At 37.3% G+C, this 26660-nt stretch overlaps 2 protein-coding genes across 3 annotated transcripts in view; one reads left to right on the forward strand and one right to left on the reverse strand.

Annotated features, from left to right (window-relative positions):
• The first annotated feature begins 1874 nt into the window (after positions 1 to 1874).
• carhsp1 (calcium regulated heat stable protein 1) lies at positions 1875 to 14903 on the forward strand. The gene is made up of 4 exons (XM_056258209.1): positions 1875 to 2015; positions 12697 to 12893; positions 13495 to 13617; positions 14321 to 14903. Exons 2-4 carry the CDS (start codon positions 12712 to 12714, stop codon positions 14481 to 14483), a joined length of 468 nt encoding a protein of 155 aa, XP_056114184.1. The 5' UTR covers positions 1875 to 2015; positions 12697 to 12711; the 3' UTR covers positions 14484 to 14903.
• A 1513-nt stretch (positions 14904 to 16416) lies between these two features.
• The window catches only part of abat (4-aminobutyrate aminotransferase), a 33803-nt gene continuing 23559 nt past the window's right edge, over positions 16417 to 26660 (reverse strand). For both annotated transcript variants that reach the window (XM_056258192.1, XM_056258193.1), the window contains 11 exons: positions 23073 to 23122; positions 22434 to 22514; positions 22073 to 22165; positions 21447 to 21509; positions 21281 to 21344; positions 20898 to 21046; positions 19753 to 19890; positions 18969 to 19136; positions 17883 to 18029; positions 17491 to 17602; positions 16417 to 16957 (listed from right to left, as the gene is read on the reverse strand). In XM_056258192.1, coding sequence (XP_056114167.1) covers positions 16836 to 16957; positions 17491 to 17602; positions 17883 to 18029; positions 18969 to 19136; positions 19753 to 19890; positions 20898 to 21046; positions 21281 to 21344; positions 21447 to 21509; positions 22073 to 22165; positions 22434 to 22514; positions 23073 to 23122 — 1187 coding nt within the window. In that variant the 3' untranslated portion in view covers positions 16417 to 16835. The remainder of the gene's footprint in view (positions 16958 to 17490; positions 17603 to 17882; positions 18030 to 18968; positions 19137 to 19752; positions 19891 to 20897; positions 21047 to 21280; positions 21345 to 21446; positions 21510 to 22072; positions 22166 to 22433; positions 22515 to 23072; positions 23123 to 26660) is intronic.

The raw sequence follows: 26660 nt of genomic DNA on the forward strand, positions 1-26660 counted from the left end.
CCTAGCTTCACTCACATCCATCTGGAACCTCTTCCATTGAGAGTGATTTCTCCAACCAACTTTATGGTTTAGCCAATCAGGACGCAGGGCGGGAGTTTCATAGATGTGACGTAGTGGAGAAGCGACCGTGAGACTGTTTTGATTCAGACAACAATGGCGGCTCGCATCGAGGAAACAAGCGTTAACATTGATGCTGCTATTTCATCCGTGTTGTCCAATCTACCTAATATTGTTTCATTAAAAGAACATCAGAGAACGGCTCTTAAGGCTTTTTTTTCACGGGTTGGCTTCGGTGTGAGTGGTTGAAATAGCACGTCGATAAAGATGACAGACAAGTGGCTTATCCAATCATATGCAAGGATTATTGATAAGGCCCAGCCTTCTGAAACGCCATTTCAATGGATCGGTTCCAGATGGATGTGAGTGAAGCTAGGCGGAGCGAAATTCATCTGGCTAGGGCCAGGTTAGAAATATTCTATTGTTTATCCAAATTTTTAATATAAATCGTTTTTTTGTGTGTGTGCCTGTTCTATATAGATGATTTTAGGATTCGATGGTAGAAGTATGCATACTTTTTCATTTAGTCATTTTCATCCATGTCAAGCTCTAGTGTTTTGTTTGTGACACTAAGCATGTATTTCAGCCCCCAGTTTTAAGTTTAATATTTGTTTTTTTAAATAACATTTGCACAGAGGCAATGAATGTAGTGTTGCTATGAAGGGGGAAAATGCCAGAGTTACAGAAAACCCTCCATCTCACCAAATGTGTATTGTTAATGTCAAATACAAATGTGAAAAAACTTTTTAAATTTAGAGCATCTTAATTTAGCTAGAAAATTACATCCTGCCATTCCTTGCAATGTACTTGCTCTTTTAAAGGGGAAATGAATGTAGTGGGGGATAAATGTTTGATTTTCGCTGTGTTGCTGTGAATCGGATTTACACACAAAATAAACATATTTGAGAAAAATACTCCTGCTTTACACAAATTACAATATCAAAGATTATATTTATCTGTGTTTGACAATACATTCATGATGTCTGTGTTGAAACATTGATGTTTTGGTGAAGGACATTCACAGAGAAGCATTTCTGTGAAATAAGAGAAACCTTAAGGAAACTACTGTATCAGATGTTATTGGCCTTCATGCATTTGAAAAAAATGTTTCTTCCAATTCCTTGTTTGTATACTTGCTTTGTTTCATGCAAAATATTGAGTTTGAAGACAAAATAGCATGTATGAATTTCAATTTAGGTAATATAATCACTATCACCTTGTGCTTTTGAGCATGGAAGTGTGTGTAAATCTGCAATTATTCCCCAATTAGTCAATTCAACATTAGTCTGTTTTTAATATGTTGCATTGTTGTAAAATTGGTACATTGTTCTGTTTTACATTTCATTGTATAACATTTTCATTGTGTAGGTATTAAGAATTGAAATAGGGGAATGTCTTCTACTCTTCTAGTAAAAATGCATTCTAACCCTAAGATGGTCATGGCGTAGGTGAAATGAAATGGAAAGCAGTAACTGAATTCTTCCTAATAGTCTCTGAATTGTGTAGCACCCTCTAGTGTTCACTGAGATGATTTTTAATTTGTACACAACTTAAATTAATTTTATTTGTTGTATTGCTCATCCATTTGCATCCCTCCATTTGTCTATTCTTCATTTATGAATTGATTCATGCATTAAGAGATTTTTGAGAAGACCTACAGGCAAGAGCGAAATAAAAAAGATTGTGCAACCCTTTGTTTCAATGTTCTTTTTTGTTTACGTTTCAGACTCGGAATATGTGAGGTTTTACGGTAATTGTCATTTAATGATGTAATTTTGGATGGCATCGGTTTAGTCACGCCTCTTCGGAGTCTTGGACCCTCATTCACAGTCAGACTCCCGAGTAGACCAGCAAACAATAAGCAACAACTACTTTCTTTCGTGTCTGGCTGCTTTTCGTTATTCACTGCCTCCAACAATCTACGGTTGTTTTCTCTGGCTCGTGCACATTTGCAAACGGTGAGTAATGCTGTGATTCTTTTTGAAGGATTATATCTCAACAAAGTGACTTTTTATGAAAGTGAAAGAAAAGCGACTGCTGCGTGCTCGTGAATTATTCGAGAGATTAATAAATTATAACGAGAGATGGTCATGTTTGAAATCTGTCAGAATCAATCTTATGAATCTGTTGTTTTACTAAGTTTAAACATTGATTGTTTTCTCTAGACGTCTCTGATTTTAATCTGTTGCATATTTGCTCGGTCATTGGCACGATTCTACACACGATGAATATTGTTTTATTTTATTTGAGAATAATTTAAGGTATCATATTGAGCTTTTGTAGGAAGTTTGAGTAAGTAAGTAAAATAAAGTGGTTTAATTAATGCATAAAGATGCTACCGGTAGTTGAGCTGGTGAAGGGAGGAGTGTTAACGCAGCTCGTCGAACTAAGTAACGTTACTAGTAAACATATGTGCCACAATTCTAGGAAAAATATACAGCAAACATGCGTGTTACGTGAAAGGAAGGTGTTTTGTTGCAAGACTGTGACTCTTATTTTGATACATTTGTCTGAAAGTCTTTGGGTGAAGCTCCGATATTGACACAATATTTCTGAATTCTTGTTGACAGTGAAAAACAGATCTGCTGTGTTTTCAGTTTTGTTTTACCAGGACAAATAACAATGTACTAAGTTACTGCTTTTGATTTAAAGCTTCAAATAAATTGTCTCGGTGTTCGGTGGTTGAATATGGTATATGTTTACTGAGTAATCCACTAAGAGGGGGGTCAAAATGACAATTTTCACCTGAGATGTAAAAATGACTTTAGAAAGATGGCAGCATCATTATTTTCTTTTTACAGAGATTGGTAGGTCTATCAGTAAAATATGTTGACTAGCTATCTTTGTTTCATTATATGCCAACGGTGACAGTTCAAAAATGCGAGAAAAAAAACACTTTTTGTGTTTGTTTGTTTTTTGCCACAAGTTTGCATTCCTGTAACTCAAGAAGTATTAAATATATCTTAATATCCTTTTAGATTCTGGTTCTTCTTATCAAACTTTTTTTTTTTTTTTTGGTATCTTAATTTCAAAGGTTCAATCCCAGAGACATGGGTTTGTTAATGTGGCTCCATGAGTAAATTGGTAAATTGTACACATTTTCAGTGGTCAAAAAACAAATGTGGGTCACCTTGCTTACAGCTGATACTTTTTTTTATTTTAAAGAGAAATATCTTAACAAATAATGTTAAAACTAGAAATGTATCACGTTTTTTTCTATCAGCTCAATTGCATAGATTAGAAGTTCTAGAACATACCTGTCTGAGTGCCATACATATTATTTTTCTAAAGTTTTCAAGCTTGTAACTCTAAAACTATTCAATATATCTTAACATATCCTTCTAGATTCTCATTCTTAATTAACTTTTCTTTTGGAATATTCATGTTTAAGGCCCTATAGTTCAGTCCCATAGATATGGGGATCTCAAAACCAGATCCATGTTCAAATTGTTGAATTTTACCCATTTTCAATGGTCAAGAACCAAATGTAGGTCACTTTTTAAACAGCTGATGGTTATTGTGTTTAAAGAAGAATGCGTGAAGAACAAATAATACTGAAATTAGAAATGTATCTTGTTTCCCTCTATCAAAATTTAATACAACACCTCTCTGATTGCCAAAAACAAACACATTTCTGAAGTTTACATGTCTTTAATTCAAGAAGTGTATCTTAATGTAATTTAGATTATTGTTCTTATGAAACTTTTCTTTTGGAATCTTCATTTTTAAGGCCCTATATGGTTCAATCTCATACAAAAAAGTCTCTGAAACACAAACTCCAAATTGGTGAGTCATGCAGGTTTTGGAACGAATGTGAATAATGGGGCATTCAAGTCATGTTGGAAAGATTGTAATTATGTGTTGAATGCACAAGGATGGCACCACAAAGTTGTAAATAATCTCACATAAAATGCTGAATCTATATTGATGGTAACGTTTTTTTTAATTAATGAAAGTAGTATTTTTCATTTACAATAAAACTTGTAAACTACAACTCATTACACCTGACGTTCTCTTCCCAACTCATAAATACAAACTTGAATGCATTATGCACCAATAACATTTGAATTTCTTTTTTGGGTGAACTACAGTATCATTGAATGTTTTAGATGATCTGTCATTGATAGTTATTTAGTTTATCAATCCTATTTTGAGGTTGCAAAATGATTTACTGTAAAATACAAGGACAAGGAAAAGGCTGATTACATTGGAGCTGACAATTTCCTGGCTTATGTATATTATTTTTTCCATTTTCAATATTTCTTTTCTTAGAAATGTTGTGTCTTTACTCCAAGAACACATTGTGTTATTTACTCATTTCAACCTAGACTATTGGGCCATGCTTTCAGTTAAGTAATTGATAGTTCTCAAGTTGTAATATTGGATTTTGGGCAGTGACAGCATTCCCTGTTGGGACCTTATAAAGACAACTATAGAGGTCATGTACTGAGTCTGTTACTGTCTTGGAAAATACTGCATTGTGCCTCCCTCACTACACAATTACAAGGTTATTCAGGCAGAAGTTTTGTTACCAGGTTTTCTGTGCCCAGTTGTGTAACCATTTTATGTGACTTGGTATATATTAAACAACATTAATGAAGGGCATATTTCATTGTATAATCCAACCATCGAGTTAATAGAGAGCGCGATGACTTAAAGAGTTATGAATTAAAGACTGTTGCAGATGGCTATCTGATCATCTGTTTACACAGACTAGCACAATCTGTTGAAGAACAAACTCAAGACTAAGCTCATAAAGAAGAAGGTAATGAAATCACAAATGATGGTAATTTTTTAGTTTTGATCTGCCAGAAAATAATATCGAGATGTAAATTAGACTTCAAACTGCCTCTTGACACATATAGATTTGACCATTTCAACTATACAAGTCATATTATACATTTCTTACAAAGATCATATTTTGCAAGCTCCCCCATGTGTGTGACCACCTTTGCCTTTCATAAATGTTCATATTATGCAATACGACCACCCTCAGTCAAGCAGTACCAAGTGGGCTGATCCTAATAACAGTCATCTAGAGTCTATGAGTCTACCATGCTACTTCAGTTTCTTTGTTGTTATGTACCAGAGAAATTTATGAAAGCTGTTCTGATCAGATGCTGCCTGATCAGTGATGTACTATTTCCAGATATTTGCTTTTTGCAGGTTCTGGAAAAGCTACCAACCTTGAAACATTGTTTTGAAAACAACATATATCAAAGACTTAAAGGGTTACACAAGTCTTAAAGGGTCTTATAACTGTTACACATTTTTGCATAAATATTATAATTGTATCATAAAAATAAATGTTTCTGAAGTAGTTCTATTCCAAGGACGACAGTAACCTAACTATAGGGTCATTCTGTGTCCTCCAAACTAAAGTGTATGATTTTGTAAAGAAAAGAATAAAATGTATGTTTTCACCTTTTTTGGAGCCAAATTACAGGAGGGGGAAAATAACTAAAGAAAGATGGCAGAAGCATTTTTTTAATGTTTACACAGAGATTCTATTAGTAAAATCTGTTGACTTTAACAACCCTTGTTGCATTACAGGCTAATGGTGACAGTTTGGATGACTGTAACCCAAGAACTTAAAGATAATGTTAATATGCTTTTAGACTCAGGTTCTTAAACTTTTCTTTTAGAATCTTCATTTTGAAGTCCTGTATGGTTCAATTTCAGAGATTGTTACATAATAAAATTGAATAAAGTGTTCACATTTTCATTAAAAACAAATTTGGGTCACTATGCATAGAGCTCAGCTGAGGTAATACTTATTTATTTTAAAGAGGAATGTCTGAAGAACAAAATAAAATGTAACTTGAAATGCATCTTGTTGTTTCCCTCTATCAAAACAATTGCACGAAACGTACCTGAATGCTATTTTTAGGGCGTCTGAAATACAACTAAATAAATCTATTTTGGGATAAACGCATAATAAGCTGTTTTCATCATAAATGTATTGTTGGATACCCATCCTTGCAGGAGGAAACTACCGTACCGGTTTTGATTAGCTGTTTCCTGGTTGGGGCCTTTGTTTGAACAGAAGATCCCTGCCTCCCTGTTTTTCCTCCTGCTATTCTTTTTCTCAAGGCTATTTGGATACGTTACCAAACTATTCCAGTCATAATCTGACATTCCAAACATGATCTCCACCCTTGTAAATCCTGCAAAACTAAGATTTCTCTGTTTTTCTTCATGTATTCAGCATTTCTAAATAATCAAAATATAGGCCTGTTAACTTGTATCAACTTGTTGGTTTTTGTGGTTTGGCCTGAATATTTTCATAAAGTTTTAACAAGTTCAGCAGTGTCATTTTATCAGGACACATGTAGTTTAGTTTTTTTTGTGTGGGGCAAGTGAATTTGAATGTATAGAATTTGTATTTAGATTTAAGGCCATTAAGTGAATAGTTAATGCAGAAATTAAAACTGTTTTCATTCCCTCATGTCATTACTAACCTGTATGACTTTTGTAGAAATATTTTCTTTATATCATGGAACAGACAAAAATTATATTAATTATAAATTATTAGTGAAAATTTTCATTTAAATTACATTTTTGGTGAACCATTCTTTTAAGCACAGTCAGGGAGTAAAATGTTTATTTCATAGATTATAGCTGTGAAAATGATCTCTGTAGGCAGCGAGTTACTTGATAATTTCAAAAAGTATCATTTGTCTTTTTGTTCACTGCCTAAACCGTGGAGAACGTTTTGAGCTTGCTGTGCTCTAACAGGTCAAATTCACATGTCGTCATTGAAATATTAAGGCATTCCTGAATGGCAGAGACAACAAACCATTGATTACTTTTCTGAATATTGGGTGGTATGTCCCCACATTGTGCTCAAATGTCCTTTCAGTTTAACATGCCGTTGGAGAAAGTTGTTTGTAATTTCATTAATGCAACTTAATGCAGTTGTAACAGCAGGTGTCTGAGTCAGAGCTGTCCCTGCCCTCTGAAACTGTGGGCTGAATTCAATAGTGTGCCGTCACTGTGTGTAGAAACATCTATAGATGAGAATCAATGTATGTAGGCGTCCAGAGTCCAGACCTTGCAGAGGTTTTAATCATTGTCACTCACTGTCATTTTAGCCACATTATTTCATCTGCTGCAGGCTGTCTGATGCATACAAACTCTTTATTATATTTATCTGTCAGTTTATATCCGTTTAGCATGTTGTCCTCTGGGAAAATATGGGCATGAGGGGGCATGTTCTTGGGCGAATGCAGCTGTTCCTGTACTGGTGTGAGTGATAATCATTGTTGTTTTATTCCATTAAGTGGTGTAGTTTTGTTAGGTCTATCTCTTTAACTCGTGTTTTGTTGGAAATTTTGACATTCATTGGATTGTTAAAAGCCAAGGCAATAAAAGCTGTGCTGCTCACTTCCTGTGTACTTTACAAACCGGGCCTCTTCAGGTGCTCTCTTGAGCGCAAACAAACAGCAAATTGTCACCCACGCAACATCCCCACCTACAGACTTGTCATGCCATCCTAGACTGTCCCTCTCTCGGACATGTCCCGCAGCTGCTGTTCTGTAGCTTAGCAACTCACCATCCAGATGGAGAGCATTCCCTTTATCTCTCCATCACTGCCGTATTTATTAGTCACCACCTTCACGGAAGCTCCGCCCTCCGTACACGGGATCCAGGTGAAGCAAAAGAAGGGGGATGTGGTTGACGCAAACTAAGCAAGGTTGCGCTTCCTCATTGAAGAACAAGCAGTGCTTGTACCCGTCCCGAGCACACTGTTGCTGGTGAGTAATCCCGGTCACGGCAAGGGCAGAGATGAGATTGATTTCAGAGCTGCTTGTTATTACAGTTGCTAGATCAGGTGCAGATTAGTAAATCAGCAGTTAAATACCGTCCATAACTGTCTGCTGGTGACGTCCACTTGTAATCTGCCTGCGGAGGTTGTTTATCACACTCATCAAGCCTGGAGGGAATATTGTCAAGGCCTCTAATGTGCTGTAAATTGAGATTCATGTGTACTTGAAGACAGAATTGTTAACATAATTTCCTTTGTATGCCTCATTTACTTATTATGTTTTGTGTGCTTCATGTAAAGACTGTGCTAAACATTTGGCTTGAAAGCTCTAGATAGTGACGTAATCTTGTGACGTTAGACTGGTTATTTGTAGATGGGCAGCTTCTTTCATCATTGCTGCCATGAGAAGTTTCCTGTTAGGTGACGTCAATGCAAATGTACATCGTTCTGCCCCAATACATGTTTTTTCATTGAAAAAAACCCTGTTTTTCTTTCAGTGCTCGGAGCTTGTGGTTGAAATCTCATTTAGTCTACGTTCTATAGTGCTATTTTGCATACTGCCTAGGATCTCTGCTCACAATGCAGCTTAGTGGCCCTATTGTGGTTGGTTAGGGCCTGACAGAGTTATTTGCCTATGCTAGCAGACTTTTCAACAGTAAAGAGTTGATGGGAAATTCCAGTAAATTGCATAGCTGACCTTAGTGTAGAGGTCTGTGTGCTCATCCTGAGGTCATGTCTTCCTCCCTCTGTTGACCTTTGTCTAATAATACGCGAGCTGTTGCTTGCTGTTAGACCTCTCTGGAATGGACACATTTTCTACCAACTAGTTCCATACTAAACAAATGCAAATATATAAATAGGTTTAAAAGTTTGGCATCAATGTTTTTTTGTGTGTGTGTGTTTGTGTGTGTGTGTGTGTGTAAAAATTTTTTATATATTTTTTTAAGGCAGGAAGCATTAAATTGATAAAAAGTGATGTTACAAAAAATTATGTTTAAAATAAATGCGGTTCTTTTGAACTTTCTCTTCATCAAAGAATTCCGAAAAAGATGTCACATTTTCATTGATAATAAGAAATGTTAATTGAGCAGCAAATCAGCATATTAGAATGATTTCTGAAGGATCATGTGGAGTAGTGGAATAATGATGCTGAAAATGATTTGAAATCGTAATATTTCACAATATTACAGTTTTACTGTATTTTAATCAAATAAATGCAGACGTAGTGAGCTAAAAAGTCTTCTTTCAAAATCATTCAAAATTTCCCCAATCTCAAACTTTTGTATGTTTTTAGCTTAATTTTATTTTTAAATAAAAAATAAAAAATAGTAATACGAAATATCAAGGTTTATACCCACACATATTTTTAAATTGTACCTTTCTTAAAAGTACTGCCACTACTACTACTACTACTACTACTAATTATTATTTAAGGTAATAAATCAAGGCATAGTGCATCATGACATGACATTCTTTACTCGGGAATTAAGAACTTTACATGTGCAATTATTATTGGAGTGTATATCTATGATGTAGGCCTACATAATTAGCATTTTTAATTAATCCCCTCAATAATCGTCGACAGATTGTAGGATTACAAATTTATTCAAATGTTTAATTTAGATTTATAGTATATAAACTGAGGAAGTTTATTAGTGTGAATTTTGTAACTAGGTAAATGTCACAAACCTGCCTTTTCCTGTCTGTCCAGAGCTCTCTATTGTAAGTTAAATGAGTCAGATTACTGAAACTCTCACCCTTTGTTCTAATGGCTCTCGGAGCCACTGTCCCAGTCATTGAATAGTCCTGCTGATTGGATTAGAATATTTACATTTGAATCACCCTGTTATGCTGATGAGATCAGGGCTGGGGAATTTCCGGTAACGAGCCGACTTCTGTACTTTCATTTACATGTTTTGTTCAAGAGTCCCCTCCTCTATGTAACCCCTCCCCCTTGTAAGGTATATGAACACAAAGTATTTTGCCCTTAGTTAGACATGGCTAAGATTTTTGAACGAAGCAGACTACAGCGATGCAACAGCAATAAAGAATCCTGCTTAGAAAAGATACACCGAGTCTCCTGGTCTTCGCTTCTGAGTTTCCTACACTTTAGAAGAAATAAGTTCCCAACAAGATCAAGCAAATTTGTTTGTGTTGTTTCTTCACTCTTTGGGAATAATAACTCACTTTAGCGGAGCAAGTGGCAAATTTAGGTTTGAGTTCACAGTAACAAATTCTGCATTTTGCTTGTATCCTTTTATGCATTAAGGAAAATATTAAAATTTATTTTAACTGTAATGAAAGCCCTTGTTTCTCCCTAGCACCTTTATTTTCATTTCAGCTGGGGTGCGAGAGGAACTATCATAGCCTGTGGTCTTCAAATATTGTCTTTGGTAATGGGAGACTCACTGGAGTTTCAAAGGTTGAGAACCACTACTAAAGAGACTGCTCTATATGAATCGCTAGAAGCTTCATAATTTCTTACAAAGAAGTAATCTAAAAGTATGGTAATATCTTTCTTTCTTTAATATATACATAAATGATTGCCAAATTCATATATTATGGTATTTACGAGTTACACAAAGCCATTCAAAAAACGGTAACGCTTCCTTTTACAGTCCTGTTACCCATGTACTTACTATGTACTTACTTATTATAGTAATTATAATTACTGGGTAATAACTAGGTACTAACCCTGAACCTACCCCTAACCCTTGTACTTACCTTATATTAGCCAGTACTTTCTAGGTAAGTACACTGTAAGTACGTACTGTACTGTAAAAGGAAGCGTTACCCAAAATACCATATCCCCAAAAAATCATGGTCATACTTTGGAAATTTCTTCCTCCTGTTAGGATGTACTACATGTGTCATTTCTGCTGATGTGTATGTGGAACGAATGAGAGCTGAAGCGAACGTTCACCCATGCATCAGTACCTCGGCACACAATCAGCGCTGTATAATTGGCCCTGGTTTTCAAACACTCAGTGGCCTCGTTTTCGGTTTATGGGGCATGCTGAGTCTGACAGCAGAAAGCTATAATTGCAGTGATGTAATCCATCTGAAGGTACAAAGGGGCCCATTCTCATCTGGCATCTCTCGAGGGAGCCGTCGGTACAGTGTTGCCATGGCAGAGCCGCCTGGGAGTGTCTGGAAAGCCAATTTGCTACTTCTTCGGTGCTTAAAATTATTACATAATATGCTTTATGGCTCATAAGGAACATCTTTCGTGGTCATCCCGCTCTTCTTCCTCAATTTGTGTGGGCTGTAATGGCCAAAGGGAGTGCGATGACAGTGGGGGAGGGCGTGCGATTATGCATTCAGTGCCATTTCCTACTGTGATTACTGGATGCTTGACCCTTCCCATGCCGTTTGTGTTAACATGCAGCGCTCTGGTGCTCAGTGCATTAGTTAACAGATCCCACAACCAAGGCCTGCACAAACCTCTAGTGGCCTGGCCAAACGCTCTGCCGGCAGAGCAGGTTTTTAATATATTCCTGGACAGGGGGGATCTGTCAGATAGGGCTAACAAAAGCTGAAGGTGGCCTGCAGCATCAACAGTGAACGATCACATTACTGTCGCAAATGGGAGCTGTAGCCTGTGGCGGCTGCTGAGGGTTGTGTTTCAGTGATGGTGATTATCAGGGATACTCAACGATAAAGTCAAAGGGCTTAAAACACAGTTGTTTAAAATGTTATATGAATAATTAACATCTATCATTTCTGCACATAATGCCTTGCATTTTAAATGAATACAGGAGTGAGAGATGCAGTGGAGCTTGAATACAGAATATTATAGCTGTATATATTTAGATGCAGGAGAAGAAAATACAGGCTTTACATCTCATGTTTCAATAGTAAAGTATTAACTAATTGCTGATCTGAGTCATTCAGTGTTGGGTTGTCAAGTGGTTCCCTCAGGCTCTTACATCCACTGCTGTGTACACTAGAGACATTTAGTTACCTTAGATCTGTGTCAATATCACAGGCCAGCTATCACAGGGAATTGGATTATTTTTGTAACAGTGGAAAACTCTCAAAAGGAAGGGTATTGGGTATCTGTTTTGTGATGAATCACACCACATCGTCTTAGTGATAGCTTTATGGACCAAAAGCTAGATAAATCTTGGAAAAAATAATGGCATCTGAAAAATGTATTTTTTACTTTATTTTGCGTGTTCTATTTATGGGCCAATGAACCGCACTCAAAATACAAGTGTAGGGATGCGGAGAGAGAGTCTTTGACCATAACTGTTCAAAGGTGTACTAAAATAACTATTGGTCGGCACTTCCTGCAGACTGGGGTGATCCAAAAAACGTAATCCAAAAAACTCTCACAGTGGTGAGTTAACTTTTTTCAGGTGTGGGTAGTATATTTAGCTTTCATCTCCTCCTTTTATCACACAATTTTGTGCAGCAGTAATAGCTACACACTGCTTTGTCTTTTTTTTTAACGTTTCATGATGGGTGAAAACACAACTCTTAATCCCATCGGCAGAGGGTGTACCGCCATGTTGGAGTGTCAACCAGAAAGTTTCTGGCGCTTGATTATTTACGATACTTTCGTATGTGTAGGATTAACATTAACATGATGAATATATTTTTTTATTTTTTATATTACATCATCAATACTTGTATATTGCGACACCACTAGTCATAATATAACCCTATCACTGGTCTGCACTTCACAGAAATACATTTTTCAAGGATGTCACTCTGTCCTCGGTAGACTTGTGTGCTATTTGCACTATTTATGTTTTCGGTTCATGTACACGCAGACAATCGTCATGTTTTTTTTTTTAAGGAAATACTCCTAGAGAACATATTTCAGTTTTAAAAAGTAAAGCTTCTCGCACTTTCTGCCTTCCCAGTGTCCCACCGTCAGCATGTCCTCAGAAGCGTCATCTCCTGTGAAGTCCACCACCCCTCCTCTGTCCCCGCTGTCCCCGGTGTCCCCCAGCTCTCTTCGTCTGCCTGCATGTCGCAACAGAGACCGGTCGCCCTCCCCCATGAGGGGCTACCTGATTCCCAGTCCCCTGCCCACCCGCCGCAACCGCACCTGCTCAGCGTGAGTACAGCACCACATCATCTACAGACCCATCCACTGTTTTAACCTGTATGTATGTACCTATACTAGTTTAGCCTAATTCTGCTCTCTGTCCTGCAGAGTTTAGCTCCTCCAACCCCAATTAAACACACCTGAACCAGCTAATCAAGCTCTTACTAGGCATAGAGACTTCCAGGCAGGTGTGTTGAGGCAAGTTGGGAGTTAAACTCTACAGGACAGTGGCCCTTCAGGACTGAGTTTGGACACTCCTGCTTTATACACACATATCAAAAGTTTCGGGTTAGTAAGAATATTATTATTATTTTTACTTTTTGAAGGATGTCTCTAATGCTCACCAAATAAAAACAGTTATATTGAAAAAAATTCTATTTGAAAAGTTCATTTGTTTCTGTAATGACAAAGCTGAATTTTCAACATCATTACTCCAGTCTTCAGTGTCACATGATCCTTCAGAATATAATGATTTGCTGCTCAAGAAATATATGCATTATTATCAATGTTGAAAACGTGATCGATTTCTTTCAGGATTCTTTGATTTATAGAAATGGTCATTTTTGCTGATTAAGTATAGAGTAATATTTTTGTCCCTTTACCCCGACAGTCAAGCGCGTGCAGCTGAGGGCCCGGTCTTCAGTGGGGTCTGCAAGTGCTTTTCACGTTCCAAAGGACACGGTTTCATCACGCCATCAGACGGAGGCAATGACATCTTTGTGCACATATCTGAGTGAGTTCACTGGGAAAACATCTTCAGCCGAGTCCTTCGTCAAAGCCAACACACATTCCACCACAAACCCAGTTAAATCTGAAATCACATGTATCGACAACACCATGATTATCAGTGACGTAGATGCAATCACAAATCATCATTAATATGCAGCCCAACTTAGAGTTCATAAATGTTAGCGCTCCCAGTGTGTTTGTAGATGTATTTGAACTGATCATGAGGGAGGGGCTTCTGGGAATAGAAACTTGTGGAGTGTGTGAAAGGTTTTGGCGTCAGGTCTAAGTTAAGTACTTGAGTATGAGAGATAAGAGCGCTTGACTGGCTTCTTTCAGATAAAATGTGTTTGACCACTGAAAAAATGGATAGACTTGCCAGCTGTTCAAACATTCAGTACATCAAATTATTTTATGATTCACAGAATGAGCATTTGCACCCTTTTGTAATTTTCTTATTCTCAAGACTTGTTTGTTTAATGTTCAACTACATAAAATTACATTCTGTCAGGTAACTTAAAAATTATAGTGATTTATAATTATATAAGAATTCTCATTTGTAAAATGGGATCCATTTTGTTTGTCCAATTTGACTTGCTCGTCGTTTTGTTTTCCATTTGATGCACTTTTTAAACACGTGTCCTGCAAGTCCTATAAGCACACACACACACACACACACGTTTTGCTGATGATCTCCATTCTTCCAACAGCATCGAGGGTGAATATGTGCCTGTGGAAGGAGATGAAGTGAGCTACAAGATCTGCTCTATTCCACCCAAACATGCAAAGATCCAGGCCGTTGAGGTGACCATCACTCATTTAGCACCAGGCACGAAACATGAGACCTGGTCAGGAGCAGTGTTTGAATCATGAGGTCCTTGAGAACAGCAGCTCTCTGAATCTGAACTCTTACATAATGATGTCGAAAAGGGTTTCTGTTTCTTTTCTGGAGGTTTGGGGGAAAGGGAACAGGGCTGAATGAATGAATGCCTTTAAGTGCTGTGTGTGACATGACAGCAAATTTCCACAAAAAAAAAAAAAAAAAAAAAAACCTTGCTGCTTTTTTTCTTTATTTGGGTTCAGGAAGGGAGTTTGTTTGAAATGATCTTGATTATTTGGTTTGTTTAATTATGTGGCATGAACCATAATCAGTTATACTTGCATTAACCATCTGTGAATTGCAGACTGATTTGATTACTCATGAGAACTGATTACACACTCTTAACAGGAAGCCTTAACACATATCTAATATGTAGATTTCCCTTTTTTTTTTATTCGCTGAAAAAAAAAACATGTTCACTGTGTATGTGTACATTCATTGTGATTAATAAATCATTTTGATCATTTCTCATGTACATGTGTGTTTCTTGGTCATTTTGCTTCAAAGACAGGCAAGAATGAAAAATTATTCAAATTGTCATATTTATTTTATAACTTCCTCAGACAACATTAAGGTTTTATGTAGAAATTACCTCAATATTTTTATCTAATTTTACTACATATAACAGTGTAAACCAGTTTTATTTTTTTAATTAATATGAGTATCAATACACATTTCTCTATTAAATACTGACTTTGCCGAGTACAAACAGACACAGCTTTTACATTGAGTCACTGCCGCCACCTGTCCACAACATTAAAAGGAACATTTAATAGGCATCCAAAACAACATTTCTACATTACACTGACATGGGACACATTATCACAAAGGAATAACACGAAGTGTGTTAAAGAGGGTGTGATTTTATACATATCAATAAATGTCAGTTAAATAAGGAACTTAATTCTGATGCAGCTGTAAACAACATGGAAACGTAGTTAGACTTCACTAATAAAGCTTACACAATGAGCATTGCATAATCTCACTACATTAAGTACATATTGGGATTTAAGTATTTAAAAAGGAAAGGACGATTGAAACACCAAGCTGAAGGGATGATCACTCTTTCAGCTTGGAGCAACTGGAACAGGAGAATCACCCCAAAGATGATAAACATATACAGGCTGTGATGGCCATTAAGTGAAGATGACCTTGTAGACGTTATCCATAGCTTTTCTTACATGGCCTGTGATGAGGAACATGAGGGGATCATGTTCACCTGAGCAGAGGATGGACGCTAAGCTGAGCGGCCCCAAGCTTGTGCTTTTAAAACATGCTTCATGATGGATTTCTATTGTTAGATCAGGTAGAAGTTTGGCTGTGAAAATTATCAGCCCTCACATTACCACACCAGGTTGTGCTTTAAATGTTTCGTGCTGGCAACATTCTGTTCATATCTCACAACTCAAATCAGAGGCTTTGCATCACAGTAAAACTCTTTATGATTGAGGAATTATACAGTAAAGCAAGTCAATAAAGGGACTTTCTGATTCCTTGAAGCTTATTGGCTCAAGAGACGTCCTGTAAAAATGGGAATAGAGGTTCTCTGCAGCTTCTCACTTTTTCCAGCTTTCTATCGGCTCTATCCAGCTCCTTAAAACGCAATCAGTCCAACGATGCTTCCACGACTTGTCTTTCACACATGCTTTTAATTCAGAGAGGACCATAATATTCAGGTGCTCTGTAAATTCAATCTGTCATCATGAAAAAATTACAACCTAGACATTTCCAGTGCAACCATTTCTTTGTAGATGTTATATTTTATCTTCATAAAGCCAGTAGTAGCTACTTTCATGTAGTTTTAGTGTCATACATAGTGACTACTCATCTTTTCATGTTAACTTCCAGATGCTTAGACCTGGACTCTTTCTCTTTGACAAAAAGGGTTATAAGAATTATTGCAAATAAGAAATCCTGTAGCATCTCTGAGGTCTCTATATTGCTTTATTTAACTAACTTTCAATGGAAGGACTTTCTGGTCCTGAATGACCCCACAGTTCACAAACTAAGTTGCGACATTAGCAAGAGAGATTTACTTTAATTTATAATTTGAGTGAATGACCCTGAATTGGAGGCATTACTACTGGGATAATTCCTGTATACTGCTTCAGATCTTCAATCTGTCCACCCATGGTAAAAAAAAAGAAAAAAAAGAAGAAGACAAGATCAGCTAAATAAAAAGAGATAGAAAACAGATTTTTATCCTTCCTAATTAGAAATGACAGGATGAGACTGGACGGAAAGAGAGAGAGACGGTGATCAATTAATTGTGACAGGCTGGTATAAACCGAGTGGGATTGGACCCTATACGTTTCATAATCAAGGCCGACCTGGCAGCCAGAACTCTATTTATGCTCAGTCAGAACGTCATTCAGGATGTTCAGGAGCTGATGGACATGGTACTCCTTGAAGACCAGAGAGGGACGGAAACGGATGGACTTTTCGCCACAGGAACCCAAAAACGCACCTGGTGAAATAAACAGAAGTTTTTATTTTATTTTAGAGAACATAGTATCCCATAAAGCCTCTGCATCTTGTACGGACAGGGTCTAAAATTAACACTATTTGTTACTACTATTAATATTATGCCTATACCACTAACATAATTATTGCAAATTGCATATTATATAATTACCTGACAATGACCTGAGCTTTGTCACTAGCTATGTTTCCATCCAAAATTGCAAATTTAACTTTTGCGCAAAAATCGCTTAAAACATTTGCGAATAAAGCAGCATTTCCATCCCATGCGTTCAAGAGAACAAAATCATCACATCCAGGGAAATTGGCGCTAAATATCTGTAATAAAAATGGAAGTTGCTGCAATTTGGGAAGCTGTGGCTTTTCCCCCCTACATTGTAAATGAACTGCATCTCAGAGCACACAGATGAAACACAATAACTAATTTATGAATAAATGATAAAATAATCCAATTGTCATAAGAACAAAAAACATAGATTTTAAACCTTGTGTGTGATGAGTAAGGGGGCCACAGCTTACCTTTGTTCCTGGCCTTCATCATGATACTGTTGCGCGTGGCATCATCGCAGGCGTCTATGGCACAGAATGTACCCTGGCCACGGGCTCTACTCAGGATATGAGGGTACTGGGTCTACGTGAAGAGAAGCAGCGAGACATTAAAAATTAATACACAGACGGCTCACAATGTGGACAGTATCATAAATCCACAGCTTCAAAACAAGCACTCATTACGCTGCTAAGATCGATTACAGGCTCAGGTTTTCTCTCCGGCAGCAGGAGTTATGAGGCCGGCCCTCAGATAAGCAATGAACGTCATAATAGAACCATTAACAGTTTTAAAGTCTTTCGTGATGAGCTGTGGCGTCTGTGAGGAATCAGTCATGTAAGGATATAAATGAAGATGACTGTACCTGCAGTGCATAAAGGCCCTGCAAAAGAGCCTTCCCTGAGCGCGTCACCTCCTCCAGAAGGTTCTCTCTTCTGATCACGTTAAGCACCTCTGATAAGAACAGATTCTTTGAGGGGTCTCCCATCCAGGTGTTGAAGATTCTGTAGGGCTGAGGTGCATACAGACAGTCATGTCAGTTTAAATGGTTCATACACTCAAGTCTTCTTTAAGACGTCATGCAACCAAAAATCTATTTTGAGGGTATTCATCGGCAAATATACTCTTAAAAGTTTTTTTTTTTTTTCTCCAGGGAATAAACAAAACAAAAAGGCTATTTGATATTTGAATAGAAGGGATGAACCCTTCAGTATGTCCCGCCTCAAATTCTGGTTTTAATGCATCAACACAAGAGATAAATCATGTCAAGCAATTTTAAGTAGACCAAAAACTAAAGTATTTTGAAGTAATAATAATACATGTATTATTAAATAAATATAAGAAATTATTTTCACCATTTAAATTGCACAGATATAATTATTATAGTAACAACAATTATTACTAAAAATTATTAATACTCTCATCTCTCCCTATGTGCACTGGTCACTTCAATTTTTTCGGGACAATTTCGGTTTCACATTGCACTGTCTCTGTTTGTACTGTTTTTGCCCTAAATGTCTCTCTTGATCAATGTCTAAAGTTTTTATGTAAAGTATTTATGAAAAGTATATGTTTATATACAGTAGGTTACATAGTTATAACCTATATAAACATATAACCTTACATATATGTACATTTTTTGAAGTTTTGTTGTGGCTTAGAATGTAGATAAAACTGCACCATTGGAGGTGACTTTACAGAAAGAAACAGTAGGGGGCATGATAGCTCAGTTCCATACAGCTATGAATCTCATCCAAGGACACGCGATCATTTAGACAAAGACTGCGAAACTGACAGAACAATCATCTGATACTAAAACACATTACAACTCCATTCATAAACAATGACTTATTAATTGTTCCCAGTTGGCTGCTTTATCGTTTTTGTTTATAAGAATGGGATTGACGATTTTGCATGAGGGTACATTTGGTGAAACGATGACAGCCCTTACTTTGTCTGCTTGCAGTTCATCCTTGTGGTAGTATCCTCCTGTCAGCATCTTCTTGCTGAAGGAAACAACATCAGCAGGGTCGTCCAGACCCCAATGCTCATGGGCCCAGAACTTGCCTGTTGCTCCTCCACCTGTCTGCACCTCATCCACGTGGAAAGCACAGCCATGCTGAAAGATCCAGACACAGATAAACATCTGTTAGCTCACTCTCTGTCAAAACCCATCTTGACAGCCTGCATAAAACTGCATACAACACCCGCTGGACACAGCTGTTGCGCTTTGCTACACTTCATTTGAAGAGAACACTTCCCAAGTTTTTCAGGGAGAGCGTGGACTTCATCACAATTACTTAAAGGGGCTCTTTTCTCTGCATAAAGCAGCCTTATTAAATCATTCCCTTTTGTGTTCTGCCTTATCTCGTTCATAAGGACTCAATTTAGAGCAGATAAAAAGAACTTCGCACAGAGTGGTGAGTGCCTTTTTTATTAGTGTTCAAAGAGTCTCATTTTAGCTATTTATAACTGGAGTGTCTATCTGAAACGACTTCAAAGCACAGATTCAGTAAGAAAGGATGACTATGGAGGAAAGCTAAGCATTTTACATTCATTTGGCAGACGCTTTTATCCAAAGCGACTTACATTGCATTTCAAGGTACACATTTTTACAATCTTATCAGTTCTTGCGTTCACTGGGAATCGAACCCATGACCTTGGCGTTGCAAGCACCAACACTCTACACTTTAAGCTACAGGAAAGCTATTTTAGAACAGGAAAAAACGTTTCACCTTGCGTGCAATATTTCGCAACTTGATGAAGAAGTCAGGTGAGGCGTGGTTGTCCCCTCCCTCTGCCTGGATGGGCTCGATAACAATGCCAGCAACTGGTTTACCCTTCTGCCTCCACTTCACGATGAGATCCTCAACCTGACACACAGAACAGTTTCAAACTTATTCAATGCTAGGTATTTCTGCAATATTCCTGGTTCAACACAAGTTAAGTTGAAAGGATTAAGCATCATGTTGATTAACAAAAAATATGTGTATATATATTTTGACTCGTCCCTCATTTTCTTAAAGAAACGCAAAAGGCAAGGTAATGATGAGACACTAACAATAGAAGTAAATGGGGCCCATTCTTGAAGGATTTAAAAGCAGAAGCTTAGAATTTGATAAAATCACTTACATTACTTAAAACGTGTCATCACATTTACCATTGCTCTGTGAAATGTTACTGTGTGAAATCCAATTATTTCAATTGGAATCCATTTAATCAGGAATTTCTAGGAATTTTGCAGGGCGAAACATTTCACCTCGCAGATTTCGCATCGGGTTTAAGTTTTTCACCGTATTGACAAACAGCTTCTTGGTTGAAAGCGACTTCTGTGTGAGCGGTGCATTGTGCATTACTACACTATTGGCAGTGGACAATGCAGCTTTCTGTCGGTCAACAAGGCGATTTTGCGTGAAAAACTTGGATATCTGCTTTGGAGAAATGCTTTGACTTGTGCAAAATTCCCAATCACATATATATTCCTATTGAAATGACTGAAAATCACCCACAAAATTTTGCTGAACAACCAAAACATAAAGCTGTTACAATACTCATTTATATAGTTGCTTTATGGGTTTAGGGTTTACAGTGATCTGTTTTCATGCTGACAAACCTGTAAAATGGGATATAACTTAACACAACATTAAAATCATGTTAACATTGTTGTTTGTGTCTTGTGGTGATACTATTGAAATTGCGAGTATTTTAAAATGTATGGATTGGCCCCAATCACTTCTATTGTAGGTACCTTTTTTTGAAGAACAGGTGGGAAACCCACAACTGCTGTTGATTGAGCTTAACTTGTACTGAACCCACAATATTATTTTAATTAGTGTGGAATTTTTTTTTTCTGTGGACACATGAAGGAGAGATCTCGGACCTCCTCCAGGCAGCGGGCCTCTTCCTGAGCGTTCTCCCGTGCAAACTCCTCCAAAGGATACTGGAGCTTAGGGAAGGGTGCGATAGGCCAGTCAAATGCCGGTATATCCAACTTGTGAATGGCTTTGGAATGTGTTGTGGCCAGGCAACCTGTAATCCAACATCACACACATTAGGGGATGGATGTCCCAGTTAAAACAAAACAGCCAGGCGTCTTTGTTGGTCAAATGAAGTCATATGATACAAATAGCTGCAAAGGCAAACAAATGTAAGGCAAATACATGCAGGCCAGGTCCCTGAATCTGCTCAAAGTGTACTGACCTGAATCAGACACATCTTTCAATTATGTTCTCATAAATCAACAGACAATTTTCAAGCACTTACCCAGAGTTCTCCCATGGAAAGCTCCCATAAAAGACAAGATGCTCAAATCTGGGCATCCAGGACTCTGAGAGAGGAAAGAGAATAGTGTGTGTAAAAAGAACATTTAGATTTCAGGAGCCACAGTCATATGCATAATGTGTGTCTTTCACAGTGTCTATTCTCTAACCTGGTTGATCATGCACGAGTCGATTTCCTCCGCAGATGGGTTGGTGTCTCCTCTCTCCTTATTCTAGAAACCATTAAAAAAAGTATTAGATATCAGATGATTTAAGAGCTGTTCATGTGTATAGAGTAGGGATGCCAACATATGTACGTAGGTACATACATACATGATGCAAGCAACATGAATATACATTCCATACAATGAACACAACCACTGTCCAAGAGTCCATTTTAAGAGCCCAGTTAATATGGAATTTACATAACAGTCAGGAATGTGTTTTTTTGTGTAATTATATCATATTTTCTTATGATTACCTCTCACCTGTATCATTTGACAGCCCTAATATAAAGTAATCTGAATTAAATCAGTATCTCTAACAGATTTAAGCTTTCAAGCTTCTGTTATACCTTTGCAAGCTATAATACCAATAAAATCAAAAATCATAATACTTATTATAAAAAAATATATAGTGATATAAAGTGATTTTTTTCCTCCAACAGTTTCAGAAAGACTTCTTCTGGGTATCATTATTGCCAAAATACAACCAATATCACACCTATATAAAGCAAATTTGTTTGTTTGGACTTTGTGTGAGTCGAGCAGGAGAAAACTGAGGAAAGTCCACTCACTCTGTAGCAGATAAACATGCTCTTGAAAGCATTCTCATTGGAGCAGGAACCACAGGCCATGGTTTGTACTCTCGTCATTCCGCTGGGGGCAATCTGATGTTGAAGAAAGAGTCATTCACAGCACTCCGCACTGGCACCTCTACAATAAACAGCAAGCCACTTGCGGCCAATGTGAAAAAGAGCGCAATCATTTATTAGGTTCATAGTGATATCTGCAAACATATTACTCACAGTCCTTACTCTCTACTTGTGAGCATTGTCAGCAATAATTTCTGAGACATATGCTATTATTAGCTTTGTGGAAACATTCATCTTTCAAGAAATACTTCACCTGTGTTTCTTCAAACCCAACAACACTCACCGTCAGCAGGCTCTCGACCAGTTTGTCTGGAAAGTTCTCAGGTGGCAGAATACCAAGTGCCGGCCGGTTGACAAATGCACTCTGAAAACAAAAATTCACACAAAATTTGAAAAAGTAAATATTAAGTGTGTATATGCTACTATTCATAAATGTATACAACTTGTGGACACTTTGAATTTTAATTGTCAAATTTGCTACCATTCACGTTACACCATTACAGGAATAAATCACTTTTAAAAATATTCAAATCAAAATCAGTTATTTTAAATTGTAAAGATGTTTCACAATATTACTGTTTACTGTACTCAAATTTACTGTATTTTTTATAATTAAAAAAAGCAGCCTTGGTGAACAACATGAGACTTCTTTCAAAACATTACAAAAATCGTACAGACCCCAAACCCAATAACAGTAGTGTATATCTGCTAAAAGTGAATTATAAAATAAATGAATTTGGGTTTTAATGGGAAAACTTAAGTGAAGCAGTGCTACTGAAAAGCAGCTCTGTGCATCACACCTTTAAAACTCTCATCTCGTTCCACTCATGCTGCACTGTTTGACTGTACAATGGAAATTAGATTTGCAGTGATCTATCTATAAAGACACACACACACACTTCATAGTCTGATCAGGACTCACCACATTATTTGGATTGGTCATCACTTTCATTAAGGCTGGATGATTGTAACCTAGAAAAGAAGTGTCAATCTATTCATTATACATGCATTGAGATATCTGAAGATTTGAGACAGTGAAAACACACCAAAACAAACAGCAATTGAATTGAATGATCACATTTTGTCACAATTGGAGCTGAAGGCAACTAAATGTATTTGCAAGCTAGTGAGTTGAGGTGGATAGTTGATATAGTCGCTCTCTACGACTACAGCTGCAGTGAGAACAACTCTCTGATACTACTACTCTTACACAAATAACCCAAAAATATTAGGACACTTAAGCCACAATTAAATATGTATGAATGTCATTGCAATAAACAGAAATATCAAACTAAGTGGAAAATAATGCTAGAGCTTTTCTTGGTCCCAAAGTCATTAGTAGTGTAGATGCATAAAGTCGATTCCCCTCAAGAAAATGTTAAAAATGTCTTTATTTTGAACAGCACATCTACCGTCTATGATTTACAAGCTAACAAACTTAATTTTGTGAAATGTTTGAGAAGTAACTTAAATAATGGTGTAATATTTTTTGCATAATGACATTTATTTAGTTAAGTGACTTTTTGAGGTCTCTGACTCTGTGCACCTTGATGAGACAAACTGTATGTAGAGATAGAGACAATTCATTGAGATTAATCAACAGATTAATAATAATAAAGTAACAGAATTTACTATAAGTTTCTTGAATAAAAAATCAGTTATGGTAGAGTGAGCCTGTAAATTCACTGTAAATTCTTTTTTCTTACAACTTCGCAACTTCAAATTTAGCAGTTAGGGCTGATCCCAAAAAAAAAGGGATGAACTGATCTTTTATGTCTGCAGTACAAGACATGCCCAGAACAAATTGAACAAACGTCAAGTTTCGCATGAACATGTGCCCTGCCCCTGTCCTAAATGTAAGCACAAACAATTTTCAGTGTGTTTTCCTTTGTTTTTCAAAGTTGACATTACATAAAATTGTGCATAGCAATTCCAGCAGAGAGCTCTTGCACATAGTAAAGCTAAAATTGACAAACCAGTATCGTGATATTCAGCATGTCTGCATATAAAAAGAAGAATGAATTGTATTTCTTCTTTTTTATCAACATATCTCTTAAATGAAGCATCTTTAAAGGCATTGTTAAGGAATTTTTTTAATTAATCATAACTAACATTTCTTTTTCTTGCAGGATTAACATTTATATGCGTTTGAACACTAAATGTCCAAAAGTGTGTCTGAATATAACAAAAGAGGAGACAAAATAAAAAAATATATATATTATATATAAATATGTATATATATATATATATATACACTCACCGGCCACTTTATTAGGTACACCTGTCCAACTGCTCGTTAACACTTAATTTCTAAGCAGCCAATCACATGGCGGCAACTCAGTGCATTTAGGCGTGTAGACATGGTCAAGACAATCTCCTGCAGTTCAAACCGAACATCAGTATGGGGAAGAAAGGTGATTTGAGTGACTTTGAACGTGGCATGATTGTTGGTGCCAGAAGGGCTGGTCTGAGTATTTCAGAAACTGCTAATCTACTGGGATTTTCACGCACAACCATCTCTAGGGTTTACAGAGAATGGTCCGAAAAAGAAAAAACATCCAGTGAGCGGCAGTTCTGTGGGCGGAAATGCCTTGTTGATGCCAGAGGTCAGAGGAGAATGGCCAGACTGGTTCGAGCTGATAGAAGGGCAACAGTGACTGAAATAACCACTCGTTACAACCGAGGTATGCAGCAAAGCATTTGTGAAGCCACAACACGCACAACCTTGAGGCGGATGGGCTACAACAGCAGAAGACTCCACCGGGTACCACTCATCTCCACTACAAATAGGAAAAAGAGGCTACAATTTGCAAGAGCTCACCAAAATTGAACAGTTGAAGACTGGAAAAATGTTGCCTGGTCTGATGAGTCTCGATTTCTGTTGAGACATTCAGATGTTAGAGTCAGAATTTGGCGTAAACAGAATGAGAACATGGAACCATCATGCCTTGTTACCACTGTGCAGGCTGGTGGTGGTGGTGTAATGGTGTGGGGGATGTTTTCCTGGCACACTTTAGGCCCCTTAGTGCCAATTGGGCATCGTTTAAATGCCACGGCCTACCTGAGCATTGTTTCTGACCATGTCCATCCCTTTATGGCCACCATGTACCCATCCTCTGATGGCTACTTCCACCATGTCACAAAGCTCTAATCATTTCAAATTGGTTTCTTGAACATGACAATGAGTTCACTGTACTAAAATGGCCTCCACAGTCACCAGATCTCAACCCAATAGAGCATCTTTGGGATGTGGTGGAACGGGAGATTCGCATCATGGATGTGCAGCCGACAAATCTGCGGCAACTGTGTGATGCCATCATGTCAATATGGACCAAACTCCCTGAGGAATGCTTCCAGCACCTTGTTGAATCTATGCCACGAAGAATTGAGGCAGTTCTGAAGGCAAAAGGGGGTCCAACCCATTACTAGCATGGGGTACCTAATAAAGTGGCCGGTGAGTGTATATAATATATATATAACCTCATAACCCTAGCAACCAAATTTGGAATCCAAATTTGCTTTTACCAAGTTACAGAGAATTATACAAGAACCAATCATATTGGAGAATGAATCATGTCACCTTTGGCATGCTCCTATTCTCTAACAAATGTGGTACTCTTTTTGTCGAGGGGATTCTCCGTGATTGATACGAGGTCCTCCCGGCCGTGATTAAAGCACATTCGAAGGCATTGTCTGGAGTCCGTCTGATTAATGCTGCGTGACAGGCTAAACACTAGAGATCTTACTTCCATTCCGGAGTGATTGTGTTTAGTGGAATACGAGATCTTATTCCCAAGTGATAGTGTTCAAAAGGGGGCGAAACATCGTCCGACTAGAAGCAGGTGCAGGCGCCTAGTAGAGTATAAATTTGTAGGTTTCGAAGTGAAGATGCCCGTTTAACTTAAGTCAGGTGCGCAAAGGAAAATCTACCACTGCAGCTTAATCAAGATGACTAGCTTTTAAAACGGCATGCCTACAGCTCACTAGGAGTAGAAACAGTACTAGTTTGACCTCAGTCTGATTGCTGAGGAGTTCATTCTGTTCTAGACGCTGTATCTGGCTCTTTCAGTCCTGTGAAGTCAACTGAAACAAGCATTTGTCCATGCAAGTGGCTGCCTTTATGTGAAAACACCAGCTGTTACCACATGGGTCATTCCTGTTATACAGTACATTTTCATGTCGCCATCATATTTGTTGGATAAAAAAAATAACAATTATAATTCTTAAAGATTAAATCATATTAGATTTAGTCCTGGGCAACAATTACATTTTTTAATCGCTATTAATCGCATTGTTACGCGGAAAATTGAATAATGAATTCTAAAGTAGTGTATTACGTACTTTTGATTTAAATGTACTGCTATACAAAAGTGCAATAACATGTGGTTTGCAAAAACTTTAAACAAATAGCCTAATGTACTTTTTACCAGCAGTATTCCCTTTACACAATAGCAATAAAATAACTCTTGTAAATCTCAACTTAAACATTAATGTAATCAAATCAAATATT

The sequence above is a fragment of the Rhinichthys klamathensis genome, unplaced genomic scaffold (genome assembly GCF_029890125.1).
Source record: "Rhinichthys klamathensis goyatoka isolate OS25496 unplaced genomic scaffold, OSU_Roscu_1.1 h1tg000149l_1, whole genome shotgun sequence".
NCBI lineage: Eukaryota > Metazoa > Chordata > Actinopteri > Cypriniformes > Leuciscidae > Rhinichthys > Rhinichthys klamathensis.

Bases quoted from the DNA above. Each gene is read 5' to 3' on its own strand.
- carhsp1 (XM_056258209.1), top strand. From the start codon at position 12,712: ATGTCCTCAGAAGCGTCATCTCCTGTGAAGTCCACCACCCCTCCTCTG. The intron at 12,894-13,494 runs GTGAGTACAGCA...TTACCCCGACAG, and splicing joins CGCAACCGCACCTGCTCAGC to TCAAGCGCGTGCAGCTGAGG. The intron at 13,618-14,320 runs GTGAGTTCACTG...TTCTTCCAACAG, and splicing joins ATCTTTGTGCACATATCTGA to CATCGAGGGTGAATATGTGC.